Raw genomic sequence first — 21,531 nt, forward strand, 5'->3', positions numbered from 1 at the left:
TTTTTGGCCACCGACCCTGTGTCCAGCCCCACTGTTTGGCCTGGGCGCACCTACCGACTCCACCATTATACCGCCGGAATGGCATACACTGCTTCTTTAAAGTGACATCCTTCAGATACTTGGTGGCTTTGCGGATATGCATACCCTTGATGGCCTGGGCGGTTTCCCGGGTGTTCTTAAAGTGAACACGAAGGTTTGACCCTCTTGATTTGCATGATTTTGTGGGGTTTTCTGGGTCAAGAGAGTAGCGAACCATCTTGGCAGGTGACCTCTGGCCGCTTACAGGAAGAGCGAGCCTGCTTTCTTATACAACTCAGGGCTGCTTGCCCAGAGATGGCACCCCCATGGTGGACTGGGCCGTCTTACATCAACCATCAATCAAGAAAATGTTCCACAGACTTGCTAGTAGGCAAATCTGATAGAAGCAGGAACCCACGTGGACCCCAGCCAACTTATAAGATACCCTCCCAGAGTTATACACACATGGAGCTGCCTGTCACCCAAAGGCATAACTGGTCACATGGGCAACAAAGACAGTGATGCCACATGACCAGCCAAAGTGGCAACAAGTATGGGTTTGGCATAGCGTTGTAGTGTTGGAGACGCAGACGTTCTCTTAAAACCATTGTCATCCACTGTCCACACCCACTATTCCTCCTAGCTTTCTGAAGCCTACTGAGCATGACATGGTATGGCAAATTCATATGGGACTCGTAACCACACCACAGCAGCTCTCACCCCCTGCACCCTCCTCTTGGGATAATTCTCCAGGACCCTCTCCTGACCCTGCGTTGGGGAGGAGCAGGATTCAACCCTGGCCTGTGAAGGTTCTCAACACCTGTCTTCTTCACATGCAGACACCATCTGTGACTCCTAACTGACTCTACGCCCCATTTTCCTACCATTAGGCTTTTATTTACTTGTGTTCTGTCATAGGCTACTTTTCTCAAATACTCCTGTGCATTTACTGTAGGCAACACTAGCCGAAGGAAATGGAGGTAAGACATCACCTTAAGGGTGAGGTCTAAGGAAAACATGAATGCCATTGCATTAAATGGCAGTCTAAAAACAAAAGCCATAGTCATGCCTTCAAGCAAGCTTTTCTCTGAGACTAGTCACCTAATAACTTAAGAGGCAGGGTACATTCCATCTAAGTAAGAGAATCTCAGGGCAGAGACATTGCAAGACTTAATCCCAAGACAGAGAAACAATTTAAGCAAGTAGTTCAACCCTCTGCCAAAAGAAAGAGTAAATCTAGAAGAATTGGATGTTAAAACTGGTGCTTTTTTTTGTTTGTTTTTTGTTTTTGTTTTTGTTTTTGAGACAGGGTTTCTCTGTATAGCCCTGGCTGTTGGCTGTCCTGGAACTCACTTTGTAGACCAGGCTAGCCTTGAACTCAGAAATTCGCCTGCCTCTGCTTCTCAAGTGCTGGGATTAAAGGCGTGCGCCACTACCGCCTGGCAAAACTGGTGCTTCTAACTGCACTGAAACTATGGTCACCCTCACCCTGAGATGCCTGGGTTCAAACGATGGAAAAGAGGGCACTCTAACCCACTAGATCTCCTTGAGGACTCACTCGACTTATTCCAGAAGCACTGGTATTTGTCTCTCCCCCCTCAGGATCATTATGGGAAACCTGCCTTCATTTCCCTTGGACATTACAACACATCTTCAATAAGTGAAATAAGTCTGATCCTGAGAACCTAAAGAAAAAGAAGCTAATATTCTACTGTAACATCATAGGCCTCAAAACAACTCCAGCGATGGGGAAAGTCAGCCAAAGGATGTTGTTAGTAACTACAACAACATTCTGCAGCAAAATCTATTTTTGGGGAACTAAGGGAAATGGTCTGAAATGTCATAAGTTCAGGCTCTCAAGGTTCTTCACCAGGAAAGGAGACCATGTAATGCAAAAGCAAGTGACAATCCCGCCTGGTGTCCAAACCCTGCTTTTGAAAAAGAACATCATGGAATGCATAGAGACCCTGTCTCAAAGTAAAAAACAATGGGCAATAGGCCTCAGGTAAATATCTTCTCCCTTTCAATTGAGACCCACACTACCTCCATATTCTCCTACTTACCCCAAGGTACCAGCAAAAAGGGAACCCAGGCCTGCAGGGGCTTCCTCTCGACCATTCTCCCATAAGAGAAGTGCCTAGACTTGTGGTGACAATTTGAGTCCCTTTTCAATCACAAATCTTCAATATTATAAGATATTAGGAACATTTCTGAGGAATATCACATTTACTAGTCATTTCTCAACCTTACCTTTAGCTTATGACCTCACAAGTGAAGACCTACACTTCTGCCTACTTACTTTGTTACATCCCTGAAGGAAAAGAGAGAATCTTGGAGATTACTTTAAGAATCCATACAAACAATTTATTTGGTAAAGTTGTAATGACAATCTCTCAAATCAGGAAGCCACTACTAGGACTCTAACTTCTTGTCAGGGAATCATAGTCATAGGCAGATGATAGGAAGCTTTATTGCAAGAATAAAAAAAAATGACATTTAAATAACTATGACAACATTAGAGAAGATAGCTGCAGAAAGGAAGAAAACCCTGCTCTATTTCCCAACAGGCTAATTGAGGCTTTCCTGGATTCACTAACATGGATCCTACATTCACCAAAGTATAAGCCCGTCTGGGTTGATATTTTATTATCCAGTCAGCATTAAAGTCTAAAGAACACCTCAGGAGCAAAAGAGTCGACCACAGAACACTCACACTTTGCTGTTCCACACTATTCTCTTTGCGTTTAACAGTCAAGATATAGAGGAAGACCAAAAGGAACAAAGACAAAGGCATTGGCTAGATCTAACCCAAAGGATCCACATAAGCCCAGCGATTTAAAAGAAAGAAGGAGGGAGGGTCAGGACGTTAGGCATGTAAGAGCACCAACCAGCACCACTCCATCCTGAGAGTTCACTGTGTAAGGACCTGGAAGTCTAACATTGGAATGTGGATTGATGCAGTCTCAGAGCAAGTCTCAGAGCAAGTCTCAGAGCAAGAAGAACCCAACCCCACCCGCAACATCATGGCTACCTTAAAGGGCTGAGGGCGCCCAGGAAATAGGCTAACTCCTGATCCTTGCTGAAGTACCTTGAATTATCCTTGAAATATCGGGTAAGAAAACTCATCTGTTACAGATAGTGAAGCTACTTACCTGGTCCTTACCTTTCCCTGGAAACCTATCTTCCTAATCTACAGGCACAGTGCAGGGAGGGTGTAGAAGGAATCCCCTCCAAGAGACTACTTTACTACCTCAAGCATCTGTCAAATTGAAAACCAGGTTTTTAATTATGTATTCCTGACAGTAGTTCAATAACCTCCCATCTTGGAAAGAGACTTGTGCTACTTAAGGGCAATCTTGTAATTGTCTAGGGCCTCTTGAGCTCTGATAAACCTAGCCTTCAAAATACCCCCTAGAAAGTAACCAACAAAAATGGTCCTGACTGTTTGGGGGTATAAGGACCCCTGGATAAGCTAAAACATCTTGCTCCAGTCAAAATCCATTCAAAACCTGGGATAAGTTATCTAGTCAAAACAGGTCCATTAAAGAGGGAAGTTGACTTAGAAATACAACCTATCATTGAAACTTTCTACAACATGTCTGTCAGTTTCCATGTAAAGCCCTACTCTTCCTCATACATAAGGCACATGGAGAAAGCTGACTCTTCCAAGATTTAATCTTTGTCAGAGCAAGAAGACAATAGGGGGGGTTGTAGAGCCAAAAGACACCCTTTCTTTTTTGCATTCCTTTACACCCTGAACCTTGGTTGGTTGGTTGGTTGGTTGGTTTTGTTTTGCTTTTGGATGAAAAGACCCAATCACTAGAGCTTTCCAACAGAGTGTGTGGACAACCTTCCCTCAAGGGTTCAAAAACAGGCCCCATATTTTGCTGCATCATTAAAAACAGATCTTAGGACCTAGTTTTGACACAAGGAGCCATTCTCCAACATGTAGGTGATGTTTCTATATCTACTAGAGAAACCTCAGACCAAAATACCATCAAAATCCTAAACTTCCTGAAAAGAAGAGACAAAAGATGAGAGAGAGAGAGAGAGAGAGAGAGAGAGAGAGAGAGAGAGAGAGAGAGAGTAAGAGTATATAAATGAATTATCACCATAGCTGCCACATCAAGTTAGGGACAACTGAACTACTTCAACCAAGAACAAGACAGCTTCTTGAACATGGCTCAATTTTGTCAAATTTGGATTTCCAACTTTGGATTAAGGACAAAAACCTCTCTATGCAGCTAGTAAGGGTTGAGACTCTGAGCCCTTCAAACAGGATGCTCAATAAAAGCAATTTTTTAATCAGATAAAGTGGGCACTCACAGAAGCCACAGCAGTAGGCATGCTTGATCTCCAAAAGTCCTCTCTGGTATTTGTGGTGGAAAAGCAATCTTGTGATATTGATTAAATTTGTAAGACAGAACTGAGACATGTGGCCTGATTTTCAAAGAAAGTAGACATCCGAGCATCAGAATAGCTACGCCATCTAAAAGCTAAGGCAGCACTCTTTGTTGAAGAAGCTTCTACACTATCTTTGTGGCAATCACTAGAAGTTCTCATGCCCCAACAGGAAAAGAATGTATTAGAACTAAAGGGGCCAGATACTATCAAGGAACTGTTCTTGCCAACCCAGAGGTAACTACTAAAATGTGACAGCTTAAAACCACTTCTGATTTGGCACACCTGTGTACTGAGATCCTCTCACCTGCGGCAACTGGATTTCGTTGAACGATCATCTGCTGGACAATCCAGAATAGATATAGATATGTTACATATCAAGTGGAGAGTTTAAGATAAGATGTGCAGTGGTCAGTTAGAGAGGTGTAATTGATGCCTCCCTACGACCACCATCCACCCAGGCCCCAAAGGCAGAAATGATAGCCCTAAGGAGGAGACCCATTCTGGGGAAAGGGAAAAGGAAAGGAAAAGGAAAATAATACTTACACTGATTCAAAGTATACCTTCATAACCTTACATGTCAGTGCTGTGTTTGGAGAGAGTGGAGACTGCTAACGGCTAACAATCTGACCATACTGAGCAATAGATACCAAATCTATTGGAAGCCATCCAACTCCTACTAAACAAATGGCATTTATCGACAAGAGCTATCAGAAGAACATGTTTAATGATGCCCAAGGAAATAGGCTGACCAAAAGAGAGGCAAAAAAGATAGCCTTACAAATTCCCCAAGAATCAACATTATTCCTTCCAAACACTGATGTGCAGGAGTTGGAGTGGGCTCTAAAAGAGAACAACCAAAAGGAATCACGAGTCTCTGGGGAATAAGATACTAAGACCCCAGGCCCTACCTACAGTAGAAACTAATTTAGAGACTACATGATTCAAGGAGAGATGTCACTTTAGGCATAGTAATCTAACTGTTCCAAAGACAAGGATTGATCATCATTGTGTGTGAAGTCCACACTGTCTGAATATAGAACAATTTTAGTTATCTGTGTCCTCTGGACTCCTTGATCCAATCTACAGGTGAAGACTTACACAGGTTAAGGACTAAAAACCAGATGTGCCTTCTTTCCCCAGCTTCAAGAATGTTGGTATATGTAGACACCATCACTGGCAGGACCCAGGCTCCCCACTAGGTCTGAAAAGGCTCTTCCAGAGGCAAAGGACTCTATGGTGGTTTGAAGAAGTATGGCCCTCATACACTTACATGTTTGAATGCTTCGTCATTGGGAGTGGCACTATTAGGAGGTGTGTCTTTGTTAGAGGATCTGTGCCACTATGGAGGCAGGCAGGAGCTCATATATGATCAAGCTACATCCAGTGTGGCACACGGTCTCCTGCTGTCTTTGGACCAAGATGTAGTACTCCCAACTCCTTTTCCAGCACCATGTCTGGCGGCCCACTGCCATGCTTCCCATCATTATGATAGTGGCTTAAACCTCTGAAACTATAAGCCAACTTCAATTAAACGTTTTCCTTTGTAAGAGTTGCTGTGGTCATGGTGTCTCTTCACAGTAACAGAACCCTAACTAAAATAACCTCTTCAAAGCAATTACCAAAAGTTTTGCCTTCATACTCATTACAAAGCACAATGGACTGTCTTTTACATCAGTGAACACCCAGTCTATACTGAATTCCCTGAGAAAGGAAAACTATCTTAAAGGCCACAGTTCTCTGGCAAGTTTAAAAGGTTCTAATATTAAATTGATCCTAACAACACTTTACCAAGATATCTCTAAAAATTACTAAAGCTGAGCTGGAGAGATGGCTCAGCAGTTAAGAGCTCCAACTGTACTTCCGAAGGTCATGAGTTCAAATCCCAGCAAACACATGGTGGTTCACAACCATCTGAATGAGATCTGACACCCTCTTCTGGTATGTCTGAAGACAGCTACAGTGTACTTACATATAATAATAAATAAATCTTAAAAAAAAAAGTTGGGAGGTGGTAGTGCATGCCTTTGATCTCAGCACTTGGGAGGCAGAGGCAGGCGGATTTCTGAGTACAAGGCCAGCCTGGTCTACAAAGTGAGTTCCAGGACAGCCAGGACTATACAGAGAAACCCTGTCTCAGGGGAAAAAAAACCAAACCAACCAAACAACCAACCAAACAAAAATTACTAAAGCTATTGTTCATTGCCCTCCTGAGACTCAGAACAACTCCAAACTCTTGACATGAGGCTCAGTCCCTATGACTGACAGGGAAGGACTTCTCATAATCAGACCTATCTTACATCCTGAGGTCAATCAGATGTTCTACTATAGAATAAACCTAGGCTAACAGGGTCTACAGGAAAGTGGAAGCAAAATGATTCCCAGCTCCAAGGATCTGGCCACAAAAACTATAACCCCTGAGGACCAGGTCCTCCACAGAACCTGGAAAAAAGAACTGATGAAATTACTGGGTCCTTGACAGAAGGGACCTTGCTCAGTCTTGTGGCTGTCCAAACTGTAGAAATCAACAGCTAGGATCATTGTCTCCAGGATGAAATAAATAACCTCAACCAAGAAGTCCCATATGAAGACCTGGAACCAATCAAATATCTCAAACTTTCTTCAAAGAACAAAGATAAGTAACACCTTGATGACTATTCAGGCAGGCTTTCTGACACAGCCCCTATTCCCTGTCTATAAGAATCATGACCCTGAACCAATGTTTAAGAGCTTGTATGCTCTAAGACAGATGTAATCATTTCTCCTGCTCTCCTTTCTACAGAAATAAACCACCTACTATTTTGCATTGTAAATAAGGTAGCCAGCCTCATCAACTCCTCTGATTTCTGATTTTGTCCTACCAGAAACAAATGCCTTTTAGAAGCCTACCAACTGGCACACACACACACACACACACACACACACACATAAACACACACACACAGAGTGTATATACTGAATATACAAATATACTCAGTAAGCAACCATTAACAGGGTAGAAGTAGCTGAATTACCCGGCCCTCCCTCAAAGACTCAGGGATAGCCACCATATCGTATTTCTACTACACTAGAAAAAGATCATCAGGACCCAATTTGACCACAAGGAGCCATTGTACAATATGTAGATAATGTTTTAATATACAGTCCTAACAGGGAAAGCTCAGACCAAAATACTATCTGAATCCTAAACTCCCTGACCTTTTGAGGCTCCCAGGTCTCCTAAAAAGACTCAAATCTGCGTTCTATAAGCAGAATCTTGCCCTCCGAGAACCTCTCCTTATTATCCTGGTGTGTAGTACTGGGTTTTTCTTTAGTGATGCTACACTCTAATGTAGTTAACTCAACTACAGATGCTTTCAAACTTACCTTGGCTTTAAACTCTTACCCCTTTCCTAGCACATAATCCTAGCACATACACATTCCCTACACATAATCTTCTGCTCCACTTTGTGCTTGCTCTTGACCTGGAAAAGAACACCCATCACTAACCATTACAGCCTAAATACTTTTAATTTCCTCTGCCAAACAAGTTATTCCATTACTTTTTAACCCAGCCACACTCAAATTCTTAAGCCATGGGCAGAATGTTGCCAGATTCTTTGCCTGAATGGAACACAAATTATTTTTAGCTCAGTTCCCAGGAGAGTGTATTCATCTCTGAAATTTGATGAGCTAGGGGTCCACGTGTATTGTTCTTTTAGCATCCTGGGCTTCTAAACCTATCTAATAGGTCTAACAAAAGTGACCTGCTGAGTTCTATCTACAGCATTCTAGAGTGTCCCTGGCCTGAAGAACTCAAACTCTTCAACATTCCACATGCAAACCAGTTCTGCAGCGCTAAGAACCTGTTCATCACAGAAACAGACACAAACTGAGGAAAGCTTTATCCTAACTCTCCATTTAGGGGGGTGGGGGGACACACAGTTCACTAGGTAGGAAAGCATGGCAGCAGTAGCTCAAGCTAGCTGGTCACACCGTGTTTGCAATCAGAAAGCAGGGAGTGGACAGAAGTGGGACCAGGCTATAAAACCACAAGACCTGCTCCTAGTGGCCCCTGCCAGCAAGGGCGTATACATTTCCTAAAGGTTTCAGAATATCCCAAAACAGCATCAAAAGCTGGTGAGCAGGTGTCCAAACACGTGAGCTGACGGGGGACATTGAACATTCAATCCAGAAGACCTTTCTATAATGAGAACTGACCCCGTGTTGTCAGTGGCCAGTTCCCTGGGCGCTCCCTTTTCTCTACCCTGGTATTCTCAACATCAGTGACCTTCAGAGAGTAAATGGCTGTTAATGATGATTCAAAAATGGTGCTATTACCAAAGTAGGGAGAAAACTGGGATACCAAGTACCTAGAAATAAGTAAGTAACAGGCTTTTGCTGCTCTGTAACAACGGGTTCCACTAAAGTCACAGCGTTCCAGGGCTTTCCACTTACTTTTCTCAGTAGGCGCTTTCACTGGAATTTAGGTCACTCTTACCTTTTAAGCCAGTATCATATTTACATGCATTTCCTGCCCATGAGCATGATGGCAAACTTCCTCTGCGTGTGAGCTCCTCTGCATCTGATACTTCCCATTCTCACAGTTGGTAAAGCCCCAGCACACATCCCAGGGAAGAGTAAAATGTATGTGCAGCTTTGTACATCTACGCATCTGTGCCAGGTTCTCTACTAAGTCACTACCCATATTCCTTCGTCCTCCTTCACTGAAGGGCTCCCTCCAGGGAGCCTGCATTCCCTATCTTGTCCTAAATCTACTGGATTTTGTCAGCTTTACATTTGTAACTGTTTTACATAATGTAACTGTTCCTAAAGCTTCCGGTCACAGGAGTAACACCCTCAGGATTACTTCTTCAAGCCGAATCCACCTTTCTCTTCCCATCCTATCCTCTATCACCACACAGATTCTCTGGCCAGAACAAGAATAGGAAGGCACAGAAATGAGCATTTGAGATTTTCTGTTTGTTACAAGTCATTGTCCTAGGTGTTGTCTGTTTGTTTGTCAACTGGACACAAGACAGAATCATCTGGGAAGAGGCAGATCCCTCCATCAGCCTGCCTGTAGGCAAGTCTGTAGGGCACATTCTTGCTTAATGACTGATGTGGGAGAGCCCAGTCCATTGTGGACCTTGCCTCTTGTGGGCAGGTGGTCCCAGGATGTCTAAAAAAACCAAGCTCAGCAAGCCAGTATGCAGCATTCTTCAATGGCATCTGCTTCAGTTCTATCTTTTTGTTGTGCCAGTGCTATGACCATGTTGGTTTTGGAAGGATAGTGGATAGAATTTGTAACTTTTGGCTGAGAAGGCCATTGAGAGCTTAATGGGCTGATGTGGGTGGGAGCTTGAAAGACAGAAATGTTGAAAGAGATGCACATGATTGATGCCTGGCTTTTGAAGTTTCAGGAGGAAGCAAAGACTCTATCCGGGCCATTCATGTGATACTCTGAATTAAGAGCCTGTAGTTCTATTCAGCTGGGACTGAAGAATCAGCTGTGGTTAGTTAAGAAGACACCAGCACCACTGGGATAATTACGTCTAGGAATGTTTCCTCAGGGTCAGCACACAGAAGATGTGGTCCAGAGGGAGCCAAGATTGCATTTCATACTGACAGTCAAGCCTGGTAACATATAAGAATCACTCAAGTGGCATTGGTTTTGAAAACATGAAAGGGTTATGAACAGCAGCTGAGACTTGGCATTGTGTGCCAGGTCTGAAATCCCTCAAGAGAGGTCAGGAGAGGTCACTGGAGCAGTAAAAAGTCCAGGACTGAAGTGGTCGAGAAACTGAGGTTTGGCACCATGTGGCAGGGTCAGAGTCCCTGAAGAGAGCCCTGGAGAAGCTATGGGTGGAAGTCCAGCCTAGCTGCAGCAGGAAACCCCAGCATTTCAAAAATGACAGTACTAGGGCTGGAGAAATGGCCTAGCAGTTAAGAGCACTGATTGCTTTTCCAGAGGATGGGAGTCCAATTCCCAGCTGTGTGGCAGCTCACAGCTCTCTGCTCCAAAGAATCTGACACCCGTACACAGATATATGCTCAAGCAAAAACATTAATGTACATAGAAATAAGTAAAATAAGCTTTAAAAAAAAAGAGACACTACCATTGTATGACTGCTAAGGACAGCAGCAGCTGTAAGTGGAGCTGGCATGAGCTTAGGAGACAAGCTCCCTGCACTGCAGAGGTGTGTGTGTGTGTGTGTGTGTGTGTGTGAGAGAGAGAGAGAGAGAGAGAGAGAGAGAGAGAGAGAGAGAGAGAGAGAGAGAGAGATGGCCCAAGCCTTTTGGAGAAGCCCAGAAGGTCCTGAATGAAGTCCAGATATTGAACAGTGAACTATTTACGTTGTTAAGAGTTTGCTTTTGCTTGGTTTGAATGTGGCTGTGTCCTGGTTATTCCCTCCTAGAGTAGAGTGTATTTAACTTTGTTTGGTTTTGTGAGTCCACAATTAAGAGACTTTGGGTGTCTTAGAGGAACTTTGGATAGTCCAGAGAAACTACAAGTATTTAGGAGTAACTTTCAATGTTGAAGGTGAGTCTGAATGTTTTGGGCTTGTCTGTTTGTTGTTTGTTTTGTTTTCAAAACAGGGTTTCTCTGTGCAGCCCTGGCTGTCATGAAACTTGTTCCATCAGGCTGGCCCGAGATCCAAGAAACCCACCTGTCTCTGCCTACCAAAGGAAGTCTGGGATTAAAGGTGTATGTGCACCATGTGCACCACCGCCAGGCTGCCTCTGACTTTGGATGTCTTCAAGAGACTGAGCTTTAAAGACTGTGGAATTTTAAAGTTTGAAATATGTTCTATATTGTTATACAGATAATTACTATAACATCTTGGGACAAGAAAGAAAAGGTTATGGCTTAGCAATGATGGATTGGTGAGCAGCAAGTTGAGAAGGGGTCACTGTGCTAGCTTGCTTTATGTCAACTCCACTCAAACTAGAGCCATTGTGGAAGACAGAGCCTCAGTTAATAAAATGCTCCACCAGATGGGCCTGCAGGCGAGCCTGTGGTGCATTTTCTCAATTTCTCAGATGCCCTGCAAGGACTCCGAGAAGTTATACTTTACTGTATAAAGCTCAGAGGTTGCAATGAAGACCCCAGAATGTTGGAAATGCCAAGACAATGGAATATCTCCCAAAGAACTGCACAGGCACCAAGTGGAACCTGCACAGGAGAGAGGCTACATGAGCTTCTTGGGGGTAGAGCTGGAGGGGCGGTCCTGCTGAACTCACCGGAGCCTAGTTCCTTCTAGTTCCTTCTACAAGTTCATGGAGCTGCAGAATTTGTTACGTGGCCCATCTGGTATGGATCTTACTCTGTGCCCAAACTTTTCTTGCTATGTCCCTACACCTTTCTTTTGGAAAGGGAATATTTATTCAATGCTATTGTGTGTTGGAAGTGTGTACCTTGGTTTTTATTGTATTACACTGTATACGTGTGTTAGTGTGTATATGATGGGTGGGACACATGCCATAACATGCAATGTCAAAGCACATCGTGGAGCTCTTGCTGGCCTATTTCCTTCTTTTCTTGCCTTGCCTTGCCTTGCCTTGCATTTCTTTCTGTCTGTCTGTCTGTCTTTCTTTCTTTCTCTCTCTTTTTCTTTCTTAAATGTTTCCATATAAGATCAAAGTTTAAAAATATTCTTGAGTTTCAAAAGACAAGGTAAGAACAGTTAGAAGACTATGGAGAGACTATGGAGTATGCCAGGTGTGATGGCACTGGGTAGGTAGAAGTTCAAAGTCACCCTTAACTTCATGTTGAGTTTGAGAGAGAGAGAGAGAGAGAGAGAGAGAGAGAGAGAGAATGAGAGCTTGGCTGTCTCAAAAATCAATTATTTTAAAAAAAGATTTATTTATTGTATATATCTTAAGTACACTGTAGCTGACTTCAGACATACCAGAGGAGGGCATTCGATCTCATTACAGGTGGTTGTGAGCCACCATGTGGTTGCTGGGATTTGAACTCAGGACCTTCGGAAGAGCAGTCAGTGCTCTTAACCTCTGAGCCATCTCTCCAGCCCAATCAATCATTTTTTAAAAGACTACAGGAATGTTTATAGTTGGGATGCAGTTTGCACACTGTGAGCAGCTCCACTCCAGTACCAGTTTTCTTGTTTCCTTTTCTAATTGCTGTGATAAAAATACCCTAATAAATGCAACTTAAAGGAGAAATGATTTATTTTGGCTAAGTTTGTGGGTACAGCTCATCACAGTGGGAGTCACAGCAGCAAGGAGCTTGGTTTCTTTTCTCATTACCGTGAACACACACCTGACAAGAAGCGACTTATGGGAGGAAAACTTTGTTTTGGCCCACAGTTACCGTTCAATGGGATGCAGTCCTTCATAGCAGGGAACAGTACCAAGAGCAGAAGGCCAGCCTGTCACATCTCATCCAAAATCACAAGCAGAGAAGACACAGAAAACAGGCTGTACTATAGAATCTCAAGGCTTGCCCTCCAGTGACTGACTTCCTCCAGAGAGGCTCCACCTTTTAAAAGGTCCACAACCTTCCCTGTGCCCCAATCAGGAAACCAAGTGAACACATGTGACTACTGCGGGACATTTAATATTTACACTACAACATAGCTGATACACACTCCCCAAGCCAAATAGCTACCTGCCTGCCTATGCCCTCCCTGAGACAGCAGAGTATCTCCTTAACCTGTGAGCCAAAACCATCCTCGCTCATGGTGCTTCCAGCCAGATAGGTGTTCACAGTAACAACAAAGGTAATAAGAATAACTCATCACTAAAATGCTCCTGTCCTGGAGAGGCTCAGCTCTGCGCCTGTAAAACACTACTCCCGGTTCCTCTTTTACCCCGACATAGTGAGTAACGGTTAACACACTTTCCATCTGCCCATACGTTTGAACTGCTCTGAGGACCTCATATAAAGGACATCACACGGTAGTGTTCTTTCAGGACAGGCTTACTTCACTTAGCAGCATGCCCTCAAGATTCATCTATGTTTTAACGTCCTCAAGATTCATCTATGTTTTAATGTATCAAAATTTCCTTCTTATTAAGGGCTGAATGATACTCAGCCTTAAAAACAAACAAACAAACACACATTTTGCCATCTGCTAAAGTTTGGATCTAGGATATTTTCCAAAGGGCCACATGCTCAAAGTTTAGTCCCCAGCTTGTAGCACAGCTGGAGGTAGCAGAACCCCTGTAACACCCAGGGCTAATGGACCGTCTTAAGTCATTCAGTCATGCACTCGAAGGAGACCTTGGAACTCCGAGCCCTTCTTTTCTCCGTCTTTATCTTCCAAGCTCCTGCCTGAAGTACTCGAAATGAGATTTCCAAAATTATGAGTCAAAGTAAACATTTTCTCATTAAGTCGTCACAGTTGTTTGTTACCGAAGCGGAAAACTCACGAGCACACCATCATCAGTTAATGGATTGAGTCACTCCCATCTGTTGGCTCTGTGAACAATGCTTTTAAAACTAAAAATGCACCATCTCTCGATTCCCTGCTTTCACTTCCTTTAGGTATGGGCACGCTATTTCAGGTCTTTGCATAATCCAAGAAGTCGAATTTCTGGGTCGAATGGTAATTCTATATTTAACACTTTGAGGAACAAACATGCTACTTTCCAAAACAGCTGCATCGTTTTACATCCCCACTAGCACCCCATAAGGGTTTTAAATTCCCTAACTCCTTGCCAGTGCTTGTTTTATGTTTCCTCGCTGACAGTTATTCTTGTGAGTGTGAGGTAGAATTTTATCTTGGGCTTGGTTTCTAAAAAGGAAATTGGAAAGGATCAACCAGTTCTTCCTGGTCTACAGCATCCAGCATAGACCCCAGGGATTACTTAGGAAACACCCTCAGCCAGCTCTGAAGAACCAACTTTCCTGAGCCTGCTCTCCAGGCAGCCCTGGTTCCTCGTTATCACCATCCATGAACAGCCTCTCAGCCTCGGCCCCTCCTCTAACTGGTTATCACCCTGAGAGCTATGGATACCAAGAATTTGTTCTTATCAGACGCAAACAGAAAACCGGAGCTGGCTCATGCCTACCTGCCTGAGGTACGTGGTTTCTCAAAGTCCCACCAGAGATCCTTCCTCACAAACTTGGGTGATACAACTTCTTTTCTTAATCATTTATGTATTTGGCTTTTTGATACATGTGTCATGCTACACAGCCCAGTCTAGCCATGAACTCTATGTAGCCCTGGCTGGCTACAAATAATCCCTCCCGTCTAGCCTCCTAGGTGCTCGGATTACAAGCATGTGCCACCACACAGTCAATAGAGTTTATTTTCAACATTGTTTAAGACCACCTCAATTCAGAGAAGATTCCCCAGGCAAGGCATTGACAGCAAGAGCCCCTCTGCCAATGAGCTGCTATAGATACTTGTCCAAGTCTCCAAGACCAGTGAACTCTGTACTATATTCAAATTTCTCCCTTTCTGCTTTAACCCTCCACCCCTTGCCTCAAATCTCCTTGAATATACTCAGGGTTTACTGTGGCATACCCAGTCCTATTACAATGCTCTTTAACACCCTGAAACAAATAACCTTATTTTGGGGGCAATATCTGGTTACTATTTAGATAGACTGATGGTTTGGACCTTAAATGTCCACTAAGGGACCATACATACACCAAAAGTCTGGTTACTAGCTCATGGTGCAACTGGAAGAAAATCCAACCTTCAGGAGAAGGGGCTCAGTGAAAGGAAGTTGGATTGTTTGGTACATGCCTTTAGAGAAGTTGTGGCGCTCTTCTTCCTCTGTCTCCCTGGCTGCCTAAGTTAACAGTCACCTAAGGCTTTAATCACCACATGCGCCAGGACCCATAATATGCTATGCCACCACAGGCCCATCTGCAGGTTACCCATTCTTCTGCAGGTGACACTTCCACGGGGCTCTAACTCTGGACATTTGGGGCAGCTGGCCCTCTACATACATACAAGGTTCCAAACAAGTCTTTTGAAGAATACATCTGCGGAACTAGGGATATAGTTCAGCAGATAGAGTGCTGCCTAGCATGCATAAAACCTCAATTTAGCTCCTCAACCCTGCGTAAACAGGGCATTAGAGTGCATACTTGTAATCTTAGCAAGTGGGAAGTGGAGGCAGGAGGAGCAGAAGTTCAAGGTCATCTTCAGCTTCTTCAGCTAGACAGCCTGACATGCATGGGAATCTGTCTCAAAAACAAAGAAAAAGTCCATACTGAACATGTTTGAACTTTTTCTTGTCATTATTCCCTTAAACAATAAAGTGTAACAACTATTTACATAACATTCAAAGTTTTACAGGTTATTTACAGATTATTGGAGGGATAAATAGAAGTTAAGTAAAAAATACAGATAGAGGATGTCATAAGTTATATGCAAATACCATACCATATAAAGTCAAAAGCAAGGGACTTGAGTATATACAATTGTAGTCTCTTCTGGGGTCCTGAACAAATGTCCTGTGAAATTATGAGTGAGACCTTTTGCCCAGGTCCCACTTACCTCATTCAAAGGCACAACAAAGAAGACAGGTAGTTGAATCCTGAGCCTGTGCTTTCAAAGGACACTCTCCAGCCCTGCAGGAGTTACAGTGGGCCCATTTATTGAGAAGGTCCTTTGAAGGCGAAACTCAAAGCCAGTAGGTCCCCAAACCTCTCCGTAGAAGAACGACTATTAGAATTTAGCTTTTCTGAAGCTTGGACTTGCTAGACATGCTACCACATGTCACTTATAAAGGTATAATCGTCTAAGGAAGCATAGATAGTTACAGTAGAAGAAATCATAATGCTTAGTCCCCTTTAACCTAAGAACTCAACCTTCCAGGTTTTATTCTCCTCTCTTTCTCTCTCCTCTTCCATTTCTATTATTTGATGGTTATCAGTTCTGTTGGTCTTTAAGTAGGTCTGACAAAAGATCATGGGAAGTTTGTTTTACTTTATTTTATGAGAGCTTAGAAGCTCAAGCTGGGATTATAGGCACATGCCATGTTATCTGGCCTGTGAATAGATTTTAAAACTGCTGTAGCTTCAGTATCTATAACAGGATATAGCATAAGAGTTTCAAAAATTTCTGTTAAACAAAGTAGATTTACTAAGGCAAGACTAAATGCCTTCCACCACCATCTCAATCTATAGCAATTGGTGGAAGGTGACGAAATAAAAAAATTAATGAAGGTTACATTTTCTCTTTATTAATTTAAAGGCATAGTACGGGCCCATGCGTAGTAACACATACCTGTGATCCCAGCTACTCAGGATGTTAGAGCAGGAAGATCAAGAGTTTGAGACCAGCCTGGGCCACACAGTGAGAGACTATTTCCTAAAGTACATACATACATACATATAATATACAGTACATTGTTATAAATAAAAGCATCCATGATTGGTTTGGGTTTTTAAAAATATGGTAGTTAATTGACCCAGAACTTCAAAAACAATTCTAGGTTAGTCTTTGTTTTCTAATTGAACACAAAAACTGAGCTAAAATAACACACTCTTTCTTGCTAGTCAATTGGTTTATCTTATTAATGTATTTTTCCTAACTAAAGTCTGTACTCAAATTCCTTTTGTTTTCCTCTAATGTCTGCTATGTGTCCTCTGATTCCTTCTGGCTCTGAGAGTTCCTCAGATTTCACGGCCTTGATTGGAAGACCAGACAGGTATTTCGTAGGATGTTCCTCAGCTGTTGTTTGTGTACTTTGTCATGTTTCTCTCACGGTTATCCTGGTGTTGTGAGATTTGCAAGAATACCACACAAGTAAAGTACCCATCTCACTCAATCCTATAACAGACACATATTTTTTTTATTTTTTGTCACAACAAACACTTATGCCCAATTTTAGTGCCTGTACACATTGACAGACAGTCTCCAACTGTAGTTGCCTAATGTAGACCAGATGTGTTTGTACATTACAGACACATCTGCATGCTTGGGAGATCCTATCTCGTTTGACTTTGGTTTTTTTATTAGGATTTCAATGCTTTCATTTTGAAATAAATTTATTTAAATAAACATTACTGGTTTTGTCCTTTCACTCAATATTTTCAATTCTTTGTCTCTTTTCTGAAGCTTCCTGGCTACCCAGCCAGCTTAGTCAAAATTTCAAACGTGTTCTGGAATTGGAACTAATAAGTGTATTTACCTCTCATACATTGGCAACCAGGTCGTTACCCTTAGAGCTCTTGAGGTTGTGGCTCCAACCACAAGCCTTTCTTGGTTTCTCTGAAAGCAATGTTTACTTTCCCCTTCAAAGTATTCTGCCTCTTACATGCAGTGCCTGTCACAGGCCTCTCAACACAATGACATGGCATGGACAAAGAAGGTCTCTGTGCCTTATCCCACTTCCCTATCACTATGGAGTGATATCTGATGACGGGCTGACCCAGGGCATCCTCAGCAGGGGGTGGGAGGACCGTTTGCATGCCTGTTTGATGTTTTCTTCACGCTTTAGACACTTCAGACAACCACAGGTAAGTTATCTAAGGATCCCAGGGCAAAAGCCGCCGGGAAGAACAGACCTTGCAATCAGGGTGACAATGGGCACCTCAGTGAAGACAGTACATCCTCTGGACCCACCACACACCCTTACTTCTTCACACCACCAAGTGTTCTCCCAAGAGCACCCCAGGCCCAGTCTAAGTGAAAGGCAGGCCTGGCTCCACCCACCTCTGGATCCTATGAATAGGAAGCTTTGCCTGACAGTAGGTGAGTGAGGGCCTCTGGGCATAGGGCTCCAAGCTGAGCATTTGTCCCGATGCTCTGCTGCGGGGTAGGGGTTGGAGGACTGGACAGGTATAGGAACGGGGCAAGATGTCCGGTGAAGGGCTCCTGAAAGAGTGAATAAGGCCTCCCGGGTCGCTGAGAAGAGACAGAAGGAGACCGCGTAGAATGCGGAGGTGATGCCTGCGGGGTAGCCAGGGGAGCCGGCCCGTGCTCTGTGCACAGACACCCGCAGACGCGTGGTGCGGACCCCGGCCCGACCTCCGCCCGCCCTACCTCTCCTTTTAGCGCGCACAATGCCCTTCTTCTGCAGCACGAACGTGGACCCGTTCACTAGGCTGGACACCACAGCCACGCCCAGGCCGAGCGACACGGCGGCGGGGCTCGGGCCGCGCGCCCCCTCCCCGGCCGCCGCAGCCGCCGCCGCAGTCCCCATGCCGCCCGCGCCGCCCTCCGCTGCGCGTGCGCGCGCCGCGCCCCACGGGCTTGGTGGAGCGGCGCGGGGCGGGGCGGAGAGGGAGCCGGAGTTCGGGGTCGGACTGCGAAGTAAGACAGGGGTGGGAGCGAGCTTAGGGGGTGAATGGGAACCATGCGGTGGGGACAGAGGAGGAGCCGAAAGGCTTCTGCGGTCTGTGTGCGTAGTATAATAATTCCGTAAAGCGTGCTGGTGCAGCGCCTGGGGCAGACAGCTCTGCAGTACCAAGAGCCCTAGGGCGTCTGGTGGGGATGGTCAAGCTGTCCCCAGAGGAGCCCAGGTCTTCTAGGAACTCTGATCTGTACTACCAAAGAGATGCTTTCTTCTTTGCTGCTTTGCTCCCTGGGAGGTCCGCTACCTTCACTCTAGATCATTGACCTTGTGATCATACTGTAGTGTTTCATTTTAATTCTTAATAAAGTATATCAAGATTATAAGAGAAAGTTATTTTGACTCACTTCGCCAACTCTCACTAAGTATTGTGGGCCATTCCCAGGCTTTCAAAGGCAATGCACATTTTTTTTTTGTCTTTTATTGAGTGTTACGTAGCAATCTATTTCCATGTTATCACACAATTATTGTTTTAATAGCTGTGTGATGTCTATGAAAATATAATGTATCAAACCATTCATCAGATTGTCGGTTGTTACGTTGCTCCAAGTGTTTGTTTTTCTATTCTATAATCATGCTATATTGAAAACTAATTTAAAAAAAAGTTTGTTTAGGAAGTATACATGTCTTTTTGAAACTCTATAACGCAGTGTTATTGCTGAAGCAATAGAAAATTGGACTATTTATGCATTGAAACTACTGTACGGTTAGCAGCGCAGTTGTGTTGAAGGCCTTTAATCCCAGAAGGCAAAGGCAGACAGATCTCTGTGAATTCAAGACCAGGCTGCTCTTCAGATCGAGTCCCGGGACAGCTAAGGCTACACAGAGAAACCCTGTCTTTAAAAACCATCCCCACCAACACCCTACTAAGCCAGTCTACCATTGTTTCCTTCAGGGTGATAATTTACTCATAAAAGTCACCATTTCTGTCAGTGAGGCAAATGAAACCACTGAACTAGGGTAGTAAGAGTTTTTTTTTTTTTTTTTTTTTTTTGGGGGGGGGGGGAGGGGACAAACTGCCAGGCTGATCCAGAGACTGGAGAATAGCATCCTGCCAAATGAGCCTTGTCAGATTTATGGAGAGGAGACCTGCTGGCCAGACAGTCTGAGAGTTGGTGTAGGGACTTGGATCTGTTACAGACTGAGCTGATCAGAAACCAGGTGACCTTTCCCTGAGATCCTTGACTGGTCAGGGAAGAAAAGGGGAATTTCTGACCACCAGAAACTGAGGAATGCTGAATTTAGGTTCCTGTGTACTCAGTTATAACCTTTCTGTTCACTGGGTAAGAACCTGGCCTGGTGCAAGCGGTTGTCTTCAGATATTGTCAGCAGCACTGACACAGGCCTGCTTTGTGACCTAACTATTTTAACCATTTTTAAATGTGCACTTCAGTGGCACTAGCTATGTTCCCAGTGCACAGCTGCATCTGCCACTATTCTCTTTGAAAACTTTTCCATCACTTTCATTTCTACATCACCGCAAGCCAAGATAGACGGCAATTAGCTATGAGTGTCTGTGAATTTGCCGATTCTGGCTGTTTCACATTATGGTGAATGTCCCTGGTGACTAGCCTATTGCTTGGAGTGTATACTCAGGGTTGAAACACATTGTACCACATTTAATTTTAACAACTTCATCCCTTTTTTACGCATGAGTAGTATTCAGTCAGATTCATATGTAGCATTTTGTTAATTTATCTGCATCTCTTTAAAAAAATTTTTTTTACCTGTATGTTTGCCTGCATGTATGGGTGTATACTAGTTGTGTTCCTGATACCTGTAGAAGTCAAAAGAGGGCCCTGGTTCCCCCGGAACTAGAGTTACAGATAGTTGTGAACTGCCACATGACTGCTGAAAACTAAGCCCAGGTCTTCTGCAGGAGTGGTGAGTACTCTTTATGGCCGAGCCATCTTTCAGCTCCTTCTTGTATCTTTTAACCATTGTGAATTAAGCTGCAATGAAGACAGGTATAAACGTTTATATGAAGTGTCTGCTTTTTTAAAAAAAATAATGTTTATTTTTACTAGTAACTGTGTGTGTGTGTGTGTGTGTGTGTGTGTATGCATATGTATATGTGTGTATACTTGAGTGCAGGTACCTGCAGAGGCTGTTGTTGGATCCCCTGGAGCTGGAGTTACAGGCTATTGTGTGCTACTGTAGATTTGGGAATCGAACTCAGGTCTTCTACAAGACCAAAGCATATTCTTAATTAAAAAGGGATCTCTCCAGTCTATTATTATTTTTTAATATTACAAAGCTTATTTTTGACCACTTAAGTGCATATGATTCATACAGATACACATGCATATGTGTAATTAAAAGTGAAAAAAATTCTTTTAAAAAACAGACACTTCATATAAACTTTCACACCAGCATTCATTGTAGCTTCATTTGCAATGGTCAAAATATCATTATTTAAGCTTATTATTTTCTAAATTACTTTTAAGCCAAGGATAGTAGTATAATTCCAGGACTCAGGAGACAATGAGAAGGTAATTTCAAGTTCTAGGCCAATGAGGTTGTCTCAAAAAGGATCTGGGGTGTAGCTTAGTATCAGAGTATTTGACTAAGCTTAGATTATTGTTAGCACAGAAAAAAAAAAAACAGTTCTTGAAATAAGCAATAACTCCCATGGATAATTTCAGCAAATGAAGGTAGCAGAACAGCGGGAAGTGAAAGGTGGCCATTTGAATGAGATTGGCTCCTATAGGTTCATATGCTGGTCCCAGTTGGTAGAAATGTTTAGGACTTGGAGGTGTGGCCTTGTTGAAGGAGGTGTGTCACTGGTAGTAGGCTCTGAGGTTTCAAAAGGCTCTTGCAAGTCCCAGTTAGCTCTCTCTGCCTCTTATG

General features: G+C 43.5%; 1 protein-coding gene across 1 annotated transcript in view; it reads right to left on the bottom strand.

The window, feature by feature from the left end:
• Nipa1 (NIPA magnesium transporter 1) overlaps positions 1-18,557 on the bottom strand; it is a 39,937-nt gene extending 21,380 nt beyond the window's left edge. Inside the window, exon 1 of the mRNA XM_021167566.2 lies at positions 18,372-18,557. Coding sequence (XP_021023225.1) covers positions 18,372-18,531 — 160 coding nt within the window. The 5' untranslated portion in view covers positions 18,532-18,557. The remainder of the gene's footprint in view (positions 1-18,371) is intronic.
• Between the last annotated feature and the right edge of the window lie 2,974 nt (positions 18,558-21,531).

Source organism: Mus caroli, chromosome 7 (genome assembly GCF_900094665.2).
Source record: "Mus caroli chromosome 7, CAROLI_EIJ_v1.1, whole genome shotgun sequence".
NCBI classification, from domain to species: Eukaryota; Metazoa; Chordata; class Mammalia; order Rodentia; family Muridae; genus Mus; species Mus caroli.